A 12,184-nucleotide genomic window follows, 5' to 3' on the forward strand; every position below is an offset into this window, starting at 1 on the left:
TTAGCTTGTATAACTTTATCCCAACTGCAAAGGTTGTCCAATAAAGGATATCACTCTAAGAAATCCTATCCTGCACAGGCAGCAAAGTTATTGAATGGACGGACCAGAAAATAAGAATGGTAAGTCCTGTGTTTGATACTCAAGCAAATGAGTGAGACCCTAATGAACAGCTTTCTTTAAGTATGCAGCATGCAAAAATAAACTCTTACCTCTGTGTGTTCTTCTTGTTCAACTTTGTTTATGGCAAAAGTGGTGAAGGAGAAACTCTGAACTATGAGATATCCTTCTTAATTGTTGTAAAACAAGGACTTAAGCAAAACAGTATCTAAGTTCATTAAACATGTGTATATTAGGAAATGGTACTAACAGGCTAAAAATTAACTCTTGGTTCAGAAGTTTATGACAGGTTTTAAGTTGATCTGTCAAATAATAATCCAAGCTAAGGGGAAAAAAAAAAAATCAAGGCACTGTTTCCTTCTACTTCATTCTATGCCATTTTTTCAGGGATACTAGAATCTGACAGTGATCTAAGTGCCTGAATTTGCTAAGTGCCAAGTATTTAGGGCCCTTCCTCTGCTAATTATGGCACTTCGAAAAAAAAGAGAATGAAAAAAATAATATCGCACTAGACCATAACAGAATTCCCCCCCCGGGAAAAATGTTTTATTTAATTGTTCTAACTAAATAAATTATTTGGACTTACTCTCTGTGGTTTTTCAGTCACTTATATGAGTGGTTTTTAAACTGTTCCACAAAACCTTGGGGTTCCACAACTAGGGGTTCTTGCAAAGAGACTGGGAATAATGGCAGAGCAGGCTGAGAGGTAGTGCACTGCCGTTACTGGGTAAGGTCTCCTGGCTCCAAGGCAGCTCACATGGCCCACAGAGCTAGTGGCAGGGGTTCTGTAGCAGAAGTAGTGATACAAAAGGGTTCCATGGCAGGAAATTTGATTTACACCAATGCAAAGTATATGTAAAACAATCCCAGACTGGAATGGTAACCGTCATATCTTTAGTCCTTCACACACACACAAAAAAAGATGATGCAGAGTAACTGTATGGGAATAGGCATATCCCAAATAACTTGTTCATGAAACACAAAACCTACTTACATACATATATACCATTGCTCTTGGCTTACTTCTGGACCCTTCTAAAACAGAACGAGCTTCGTAAGTTATTTAAAAGAATACTAACCAATTCCTGTGTATTACAGCAGCATATTACATCCACTTAGTTATCATACACTCACTTGTGGTATAAATGACTACACAAGCTACAGGGCAAATAAGAATCAGGCCACTGTCTTTAATGCGTTTGTTGTTATAAAGGGACAAGCTGAAGAAAGCTTGATATTGCTATTGTTTCAGGTATTTGTATCCATGTAAAAGTGTTTCTTGTTATGGAGACTGAATACCTCAAGAGGTACTGGGAAATAAGAATTTCCAGTTAGGGGACCAATCCTGTATTTCTTGTTCCAGTAAAACTGCCATTGCCCAAGTAATCACTTGTACCTTCAGCCTCTAAGCAGACTGGTAAGTGACTGACTGATGCTTCCTTCTGATGACTATTTAAAGACAATATGGTGGCCTCAGTCCAGCTCACAGAATGTCCACTCACATGACCAAATCTGATATCAACACACTGTACTCTCATTCTTACCAGAAAAAGAGGAGCGGTAGGCACCCTCTTTGTCTAGGTGCTCACACTTTGTTTAATGTAACTCATACAATCTGACAAACAGGGCTTTAGTAAATGAAATGCAAGTGATACTGGAATGTGTTTGCTTGAATAGATTTCTTTAACAATAAGCTGATACTGATCCTTGGCCATTCCTATAGATATGCTGATTCTGACCTCACTTATCCTGTTAACTCAGTTTAACTCCGGAGTTACTCTTGAATTAAAGTAGTGTCATTCAGTGAAAAGTGGAATTCAATGATTTGCGAATTAGTCACTACAGAATAACATAGTGTTAAGAAAGAATGATGATTTTCATGGATTCACTACTAGTAACTCCTTTTATTTCATAATCTATACCTTGGAATAAGGTTTAGAGTCCACAGTGTATGAGATCTATAATTTTATAGCTATAATTCCATTTGTTGGGTATCATAAACATTACAAACTTTGCTTAGCAGCCTGTTTAAATGCAGGCTGCTTTATCTAATAAAACAGTCTGTGATGGTAGCTTATTAACTACTGTAAAGGCTAACTTATGAGGAAAGAGTAAACAACTCAACATGAATAGTTTGGTTAAATGCAGATTTAATGTGTTCAGGGGAACAGTTGTCTCCAAGTGTTTAAACAAAGGGGGAAGCATTATTTAATGCCTCAAACTCCTGGAAGATCGATTCAGGCTCAACATGATGAAAAACTACTTCACTACTAAGGTGTCCAGACTGTGGAATAAGCTCCCTCGAGAGGTGGTGCAATCACCTACCCTGGAAATCTTCAAGGGGAGACTAGACAGTCACCTAGCTGGGGTCACTTGATCCCAGTTGTCTTTCCTGCTTGGTGCAGGGGGCTGGACCTGGTGATCCTCCAAGGCCCCTTCCAGCCTTACAATCTACGAATTTACAGAAAAGAGTAACTATAATAAAAGGGATAAGTAAAGGAAAAGGTCTTAATATTTTTGTCTGCCTTGTGCGTTTAGAACACACACCAGAGATGACGGTCTCTGCTTGTGCAGTGCCTCTACTGCATGGACTGATCTCAGGAATCAAGTGCTAATGCAATAAAGATACAAAATAAGAGAGCCTCTCCCACAGCTTAGTGGAAGCTAAACAGAATAGTGGAGAAAGCCCCTTTGCTTGAGAGAGTTTAATATTTGACTGAACAGAAGCCTAGGAAACAGGCTACTGGAAACAATCCTTCATCATATGCAGGGAAATCATCTGCAGGTATGCCTATCAGATGCAAAATATGAGCTCCAGTTGCTGTCCTGTTTACAGATCCAGAAGATACTGTAATGCTGTCGGCACCAGGATGCTTTGCTAGGAGCCCAGAGGCTGTTCTAGTCCCATCACATCCTTCACCTGCTGAAGTAACTCAAGAAAGCCAAGCCAGCCTGCTGCCCCCCAATCAATTCCCTGAATCAGGTTGTGAGGCGAGTCATTGTCCAGCTGAGGTACTTAAAGTACTCATATACATTATTGTGGGGAAAGAGAGGAAGCAGTGGGATGTTATTCATATATAATAAAAGTGTTTGGTATGTTATACACTCCTGTTTGGACATGGGGCCATTCTGTATTGCGCTCCTCTCCTCTTTCTGCCTGCCGTATTGCTTGAGAAGCGTTCTAAACATTCTGGAAAAAAATTGAAATTTGTGCCTAAACTTTCAGATCCTTCGAATACATGTAGAGGCATAAGGGGCAGATCCGCAGTAAGATTTGCTGAGCCTGGGAATGTAGCTGCAAAACTAGTCCCCCATTCAATAAACTAACTCTAACCACGTTTTAGAAGAACATGGCAAATGCCACAGTACTTTGTGTCAAATGAAATCCACGTGGAAGCTGTACAAACACATACTGGATCAAGCCCCTTTGGTGGAGGGAACACCATTTTGTGGCTCCTGGCAGGGATTAGGTGCAAGATAATGCTCAGCAGTGTAGCACCTGCAATGTCAAAAATGGAAATAGCAAACTTCAGGTACCTCTCAGGCTAATTAGCTTGAAAGGGGATTTTGAAGACTGTGGTTTGGCATTAGGCAATTAGGTCCTCCTGAAGCCTGCTTTTATGCCCAAAGGTCATGCCTCAGAATCTCCCAGCCTTCTGCAAAGGCAGAGTAGAGCAAATGGGTGGGACTGGTTGTGCAGCTACATTCCCAGGCTCAGCAAATCTCACTGTGGATCTTCTCCTTATGCCTCTACATGTATTTAAAGGATCTGAAAGTTTAGGCACAAGTTTCAATTTTTTTTCAGAATATGTCGAAGAATCCAAGGAGATAAACTCATTTCACATCCTTTTCCTTATTACGTTGCAGGAAGATTTGAGTTTCAAAGCGAGATAAAAACACCTGCCTTTTGCTAAAAGACCCAAGCTCAGAGACCTTACTGAAGACCGCATCATAGAAGAAACCTCATGAATATAAGAATTGTCATTTACTCAATCAGAACACAGGTCTGTCTTTCCCAGCATCCTGTGTCACACAGCAGCAGAGTGCAAATGCTGAAAGGAAGAGTGTACTGGGTCTGAGCAGGGTTTTCCCCCCACAGTTCCTCTCTCACTTGCAGCCTCCAGCATATAAGGTCTAGGAAATTCTAATTCAGAGGCTAGGACTCTATTATTCAGTTTATGATTGAAACAAAAACAACTATAACTTAATTGGAATGAGTTAAAAACAGTCTGCACAACTGTGAAATAGGAGCTACATTACCAGGAGCAACTAGGACAGCAAAATTGTGGAACAAAGATAGCCTGAATGGTGGGACATTGAGACCATTTAAAAAGAGAGCGTGACATTAATACCTGTGGAAAAGTTTAGATGGAATCAGGTATATTATAATGAGTCCCTTATTGCTGCCCAACTACAAATGGTACTGCCAAAGCCAGGTAGCTGGTTTTAAACTTTGGGTAGACCAGGAATCAGAAGTGCATCCTTCCTGGATCTATTCCTGGAAGCTCTCACTGGAATTGTGTGCATTGAAAACATCTGTATCTTCCCCCTTAATGTTAAAGATTGAACCAGTTAAATATCAGTCATGTCCATATTTTAATCTATATTAAATACTCTCTCTATTATATATATAAGCACATGAAAAGATGTTGGAATCAAAATGCCACACAGATGATGTGAAGTCATGCCACTTCCTGAGGAAAGCAAAAACCTCTCAATTCCTCCACTCCACTCTACCCCCCCCCCACACACACACACTTCCCTTCACTGGAATTGAGAGACCTACTTGCACATAATGCCCTTTATTAACAGGGCTGTGTAAAATGCTATTGAATATTCCAGCTGAACGCAACTCCTCTGGTTACTTCAGCTACTGTTTCACCCTTCACAATGTAGCCCCGACTGCACTGCTGCAGACCTCATTTGCTGTTTCTTTGCATGAACGTGATGCAATATCTTTTGTTCTCCTGCATTTGAAGAAGGGCATATTCCATTATATGGGTGGAGGTTCTTATCTAAAGCCACAGCAGATGGTGAAATCGGAAAGACTTACCATAGTGAAGTCCAGAAGATAAAAGCAATTTTTCCCCACTTCTCTGCTTACATGGAAACTACGCTATAGCTGTCCTGATTTTGGTTAGCAGCAAAAATATCTAGGTGATTGACAAATCATATTAACCCTTCAGTGTATTGTGCAGCTGCTGCCTTTTTATCAGAATACAAACAAGTTTAACCTATGAACTATAAGAGTTTGAGTACTCCAGGTCAATAAACCAAGTTACAGAGAAGGTTATAACATAAAAAACCCAGGGTACCTTTTCACTACCCTTTCCCATTTCCCTCAGTCCTCACATGAATTTTTTTTGATGCTGTTGTTTCCTTTGCATATCTTTTAAAATCACAATTCCACCCCTCCTCCCAAAAAAATACCTCACAGATATTGATCAGATATTTACAAGCATTTTAATTTAGGACATGATTGCTGTCCTGAAGACAAAACTGCCTAATAGAGTGTGCCTGTTGTTTTCCCCACTACATATTTATTATATGCAGAGGAGTACAAACCAATTTATAAAAGTCAGTCTTGGTATCTTCCTGCTGCACAAGATCTGTATCTCTCTAAAAACTTTTGCTCATTGCTGAGGTAAGTGAGAAATTAGTAATGAAAATGCTGCTGGAGACAAACTGTGTTCCCAATTCCTGCCTGAATCCAGACTGGTACATTGCATGATGAGGGGAATAACATGTGAAATCTTAGAACACAAATACTCATTAACACTCACACAAAATGTCCTATGCTGCTTCGGTTCCAGCTTTGTCTTCCTTGTGTGCCATGGGCCATGTATACAGCTCACAGATGTCTCAGGCAAGATTCACAAGAAAGACTCCATTATGTATTTGATCCACAAATTTGATTTCCAAAACATCTCCCTAGCCCTGGAGAAACCTAAGCCCCAGTTTTTCATTACCAAAGTCTTTTTGGTGCCAAAATGCTGGGCACTCACACAACTGCCTAAGACTTAGGTGCTGCTGATGTTTTTGGCCTGCCATCTCAATGAAGCTCCAACAGGATACACCCTCCTGTTCTGCTTGTTGGGCCAGATCTGGTAAGTATACCGTAAGACGACCTCACCTCATCAGGAAGAGGTGCCAGTGCCCTACTTTAACCTGAAGTACTCACTTTAAACCTCTGCTGGAGGAAACTGAATCCATATCCCAGGAGTGTCATAACCCACCAGGCTACATAGTATTCTGGGCTAGAGCTCTCTCTCATTGCTTTACTCATTCCCATGTATACTTATTTATTCATTTATTCATCCTTTCATTTAAGAGAGACAAGGACACACACACAGAAGTTAGACAGTCCTGCAAAGGTTAAGGTGTTACCAAATTTCAAAGTTGCTCAAGGTCAGTCTGGTGGCCAGCCAGGCTTACCAAGAGAATTGGAGTCAGGTCTTGTTGGACATGCCCAAAACTCCTTCTTGCAGGTGAAAGAGACCCAAAGCCTTGTCTTTGTGTTTATTCTTTATAGTAATAGCTGTCCATACCAGCCTATGGATTCTGCTGAGTCAGACAAAGGCCATCCTTCTTGTCCTGTTGGCAGGCTGGGACTGGTAGGTCATGACCTTCTGGCTTTGTGGTCTGCAATCTTCAGGGGCTGTAGCTTGCAGCTTTTAGCCATCAGGATGGAGCGTAATTTAGCGTTTGGTAATCTTTCACTGCTGACGGCATGTCCGCTGCAGCCCTTAACTGTTAAACCACAGTAAGCTATTTTCACCTGCTACAAGAGGCCTGTCCTCCTCTGTCGCTGGCGCACAGGTCCATCATTCATTCTTTTGTTATCCCTTTCCACATAAACCAGACATCCACTCACACCAGACATACCACAGACCCTTACCCAAGCATTTTCCTTGCACCAAATTTAAGTTCTAAAGTCATGAGACCAATAGGTCAAATGTGTCTAAAATCATGAGACCAATATGTCCAATATATTTCTGCTAAGCAATAAAAATTTAAAATAGTTATAGTAAAAAGTAAATCATAACAAGATTAACTTTATCCTGTTAATTATATCTTTTCCTTGTATAAAAAGAAAAACAACAAATAAACAATCAAAGCAATTATAGCCAATAACAAGATAAGCAATCAAAGCAATTATAGCCACTGCAACACTACAGACATGACTATTTCTCTTGCTGCCTCCTGATTGGTGGATGGGCTCCATGAATCAAAACAGCAGAATCTCAAGCCTGGGACTCAACCCAAGCTCTGAAAGGTGAGCCGGCTACATATGAAAAGGATTTTTGACACTCTACACGTTTCCACAGCTCATGTAAATCACTTGCTGCTTTGATTTTACCATATGAGTATTTAAATTTTTAAAGTTGCATATCTGTGAAAGAGTGATAATCTAGTCTGCTCAGTACACCATCTGTCAGTATATTGCAAGCTACCTGGAGTATTATTCTACAAAGGAGAAATATAATTCTATATGCTTGATGGAATTACACCTGGGATAGCGAATTTTTATCATCTTTTGAGCTATGACAGGGGTTTTCAACCTTTTTTGGTCCGGGTACCCCTGGTGGCCATGTTCCCCTACACAGCTAGTCAACAAGTGTGTGTGTGGGGGGAGAAATAGGGGTCCCCCACACAGTGCACAGCAGCAAAACTGGAAGTGCTGGTGGCTTCTCCACACTGCTGCTGCGTACCCCCTGGGGCCTTCCAAACTACCCTCGGGGGTATGCATATCCCCTGGTTGAAAGCCCCCGAGTTACGAAATTGATGGGAATCAATTGCCCTTTCCTTCAGGTTGATATTGTTTTTGTGCCTGTTCCATGACAACTGGCTGTGTGCATATAAAAGAGGTACTTTTACTTAATACAGCAACTCCTCACTTAACATTGTAGTTATATTCCTGAAAAAATGTGATTTTGAGCTAAACAATATTAAGTGAATCCAATTACTTCACAGTAGTTATCTACTAGCAGATAGTGGCCAAAAAACGTTCTAACCGAACATTGTGCTTCTTGAAACAAGTACATTCTCCAATACATCAGCAATGTAATAACAAAACAATGTTAACTGAGACAAGGGTAAGTGAGGAGTACCTGTATAGCCATTCCCCAAGTTTTCCCTCCATTACACCCCTCAGATCTGTTGATTTTAAGATTTTCATTGCTTTTTACTCCAGCCAGTCCTGAAGAAACAACGTGGTAGTAAGGGAGATGGCCTGTATCACTGTTATTTTACTTAATTTTGCACATAGTTCTTGTACAGTTATACCGTTCCACAGTATTTGAGACTACAGCAAAGAATCTCTTGTTCACCTGTTCTTGCTCTGCAAATGCCAAACCCAAAAGTGAACATCGCAGAAGCAGTCCAGAGCAGTGGTTTTCAACTGTTTTTCATTTGTGGACCCCTAGAAAGTTTTGAATGGAAGTGTGGACACCTTTGGAAATTTCAAATGGATGTGTAGATCTTTGAGTTGTAAGTGTGGGTATTCACATACTTTTGGGTGATCATAGTCTAGAGAGAGCAGGTCATACAAAGGAGAGGCTGAAACACTTGGGACTGTTCAGCCTGGCAATGAGAAGATGCAGAGGGGACTTGGTGGCAGCCAGTAAGTACATTAGGGGTGTACATCAGGGTCTGAGGGAATATCTGTTTACCAAGGCCCCCCAGGGAAAGACGAGAAACAATGGGCACAAAATAATTGAAGATGGCTTCAGATTGGACATATGAAAAAACATCCTTATAAGTTGAGTGCCAAGGGTCTGGAACAGGCTCCCCCTAGAGGCAGTACAGTCACCCACTCTGGCGATCTTCAAAAAGCATCTTGTTACCCACCTTACTGGGGTCATCTGACCCCAGCAGTCTTTCCTGCTGAAGTGTAGGGGGGCTGGACCCAATGATCTTGTAAGGTCCCATCCACCCCCTGACATCTATGAATCATTATTCACAGACTCCTTAGACATAGTCTGCAGACCCCCAGGGGCCTGGACACCACAGGTTGAAAACCACTGGTCTAAAGGATTCTTTTTTTCCCCCCCTTTCAGATTTATTAGTTAATAATAACTTAGATTTACCAAGTTAATTTTGAAAATTCAAAGGCACTAAGGGCACTTTTACACGTGCTTTAGGGGTAGGGGGTGTGCTGCCTTAATTAGAGATGCTTCAAGCACAGCCATATCTCCTATATCAACGTTCATTTTTAAGCACGCCATTTTTAAGCACAGGGACGCCAATACACGAGACACAGGAGGCTGCTGGAGCACAGCAATTGCCACATACCAGCAGACTCAACCAATCTGCTGGAATTCCAGCACGATAGTGCAGCCTCCACACTTGCGTATAGGCATCCTAAAAGGAAAGGTGATGCTATACCAAACAGGTGAAAAGTTCTTTTGGAGATTCATTAGAATTCATCTTTAAGATTAGCATTACAATTCATATTTTAGCTAAGCATTGACCGACAAATGTGGAATTATGAATTCCTGTCCTGCTTTTCAAAAAAGTGAAATGTGTTCTGAAGATCGTTATCACAGTTGAAACCACTGTTTTCATGTGGCTTTCCCAACACTGTCTATTTTCCTGGGAAATAAGTAGAAGAATAATACTTAACACAAACATCAGTCCACACAACAACTCTGTATAAGGCTGCATAGTGGTTTTTGCTTTAAAAAGAAAGGTAGTTTGCATTTCAAATATTATGAAGAGAATAAATGACATCAGATCCTGGCGCTAGTTGCAGGTCTACAGCTCTCTGATTAACTTTCTGGGGGGAAGTTCTGCCTTCAGAAATGGAGACTGATTTTTGATTTCCGCAACTGAATCTCACTTCCTTACACAGTGCTTGGTGGCTGAATCTCCTAATTGAATCAGGAGACCCTTTAATCTCTCCAAATCAAATCAGAACCCTCCAAATTGATTCAGAGAGATTCCACAATTCAGATATAGACACAGCTTTAAATGTTCTCTATTTACCTCAAGGTACCAGCTGGCTTGTGAATCCTGAGATGTTGGGGCAGGTGGAGCATCCCACAGGAGCGTGGGGGGCTCCCCACTGCACTTGACAGCAGATCTGGAAGTGGACTAGAAGCACTTCTGGTCCAACTGGGGAGCCCCACTGCGCACCGCTGACTGAGTGGTCCAGTCCACTTCTGGTCCAAACCCTGAGCCCCGCTGACTTAGCAACTGGTGCCTCCTGGGCCTAAAAGGACACCCAGGATCCCCCCCGTGGCCAATTGTTGAGCTGGGGCAGTGGGGGGGAAGAGGGGGGAGGACCACCAGCATGCTTGGTGGCAGACGCAAAAGTGGACCAGAAGCAAGTCTGCTCCACTTTGGGGTTCACCCCCAAGCACATGGGATGCCCCCCGCCCCCATCCTCCTGTAGGATGCTCCATCCACCCCAGCATTGCAACGTTTACGAGCCATGCCTGGTAGCTCGAGGTATGTAGGGAAAAAAAAAAAAAAAAACACCCAAAAAAACCATTTAAAGCTGTGTCTATGGCCAAATCACTGATTCTTTGAATCAGCATTGAATCTTCAGATTCAGCCAAATCAAATTGGGGACAGCGATCTGAATCCATGAATCTAATCACTGTCCCCAGTTTGGGCCGAATCCAATCTGAACTGAATATGGCCCATTTTGCACACTACTAGTGGATACTCTCTCAATTGTATAGATGAGGAAATGGAATCAGAAATTTAAGAAATCTGCCCAACCCTAGAGAAAGCAAATTGTTTTCAAAACTGGGATCATTACTGAGAAGTTCTAGTACCTTATTCTTGAACTCAAGTCACCAGACTGCTTTTATTTATATTGCAAGCTTTTATCTAGAGCAGACCCATTCCACTGTATATACAAAAAGGACTTAGTTTTAACCTACCTTTGACAATTATTCATCGCATTTCACATTTCTCCTTTTTCCTTTTCAAAGTTTAAGATGGGTTGTTTTGGAACCCTCCTACCATTACCTCGGAGAAGCTTGTCCTGATACCTGCAGGGATGGTGGTATTAAGACTTTTCCTGTTATGAATCAAATTATTGGAGGGAGCTAAGAGGTGTGTATTTATTATTAAGCCCCTCTCATCTACCTCTAATGAGGTCAGAGAGGCTAAACTTGTTTTATATTTTGAATGGATAATGCTAATCAACTGTTAGTGAACACAGCTTCAAGGTGACTGCTGTGTCCCAGTAAATCTGTGTCATATTTGCACACAGATAGATGTGAAATTAGAGCATATATATTAAGAAGGTGGAATAAATCACCTTAAATTTTAATGTTTTATGTTAATGACTATTGCCTGCCTTCTCATAAAAGGATGCACTTTCAGAGACAGTTGACAATGTTATACTGGAGAGCTAGGTTCTTTGTTCTCACTTCCCATACAAATACAAGAGGATGTCAGCAAATTTTGGAACCAAACTCTAAAGTGTGGTCATCCAGTAAGCATCATCCCCCAGATTACATTGCATACACATCTACCTTTTCATCATCATTGCCCCTCTGAAGCCTACTCCTCACCCACTTTTGCCATGCTGCGTGCACACACAAAACTGATAATTCAAGTTCTTCCTGAAATGCTGTTGCTTGACAGTTGGAAGCCAGTATCCAAACATGTTAACTCACATACATGCGAGTTGACATACAACATATGAACTGTATTGTGGTTATGGTTTGCAAAGCTCCTTTTACAAATTTATATAGAACAGAAGGCAAGAATGAGATCAAATTTTACCCTCTCCTGATTTGGTTATTCTGATTTCAGAATAGTAAAGCTGCCTTACCCCAATAATGGAGCTGTACCTAGTTGTACAAGTCTGTAACATAAATGTCTTGCTTAGAAATTACCAGACTTAAGATACATGAGCCATTTCCAGGTTGCATAGAAATAAGGTCAGTGTTGTGTTTTGCCCTCTTTCAATATCTGCAATTGTCATTTTAGCCTTTTCATTTTGCCTAACACAAAACCAGTATGCGCCCCACAATTTTCATAGTATTACCAGTATTTTTCAAGCCTCAGAACTAAGTTTTCTAGTTAGGTCTCTGTTATACAGAAC

At 41.1% G+C, this 12,184-nt stretch overlaps 1 protein-coding gene across 4 annotated transcripts in view; it reads right to left on the reverse strand.

The window, feature by feature from the left end:
• Positions 1–5,228, reverse strand: part of CNDP1 (carnosine dipeptidase 1) — a 49,292-nt gene extending 44,064 nt beyond the window's left edge. For 3 of the 4 annotated variants that reach the window (XM_019545009.1, XM_019545003.1, XM_019544977.1), the window contains exon 1: positions 5,171–5,228. In XM_019545009.1, the coding sequence (XP_019400554.1) occupies positions 5,171–5,173 (3 nt within the window). In that variant the 5' untranslated portion in view covers positions 5,174–5,228. Of the gene's footprint in view, positions 1–209; positions 302–5,170 lie in introns of those variants that run through there. The other variant, XM_019544986.1, reaches the window with a different exon arrangement.
• Positions 5,229–12,184: the final 6,956 nt, after the last annotated feature.

Source organism: Crocodylus porosus, unplaced genomic scaffold (genome assembly GCF_001723895.1).
Source record: "Crocodylus porosus isolate Cpor-Errol unplaced genomic scaffold, CroPor_comp1, whole genome shotgun sequence".
NCBI lineage: Eukaryota > Metazoa > Chordata > Crocodylia > Crocodylidae > Crocodylus > Crocodylus porosus.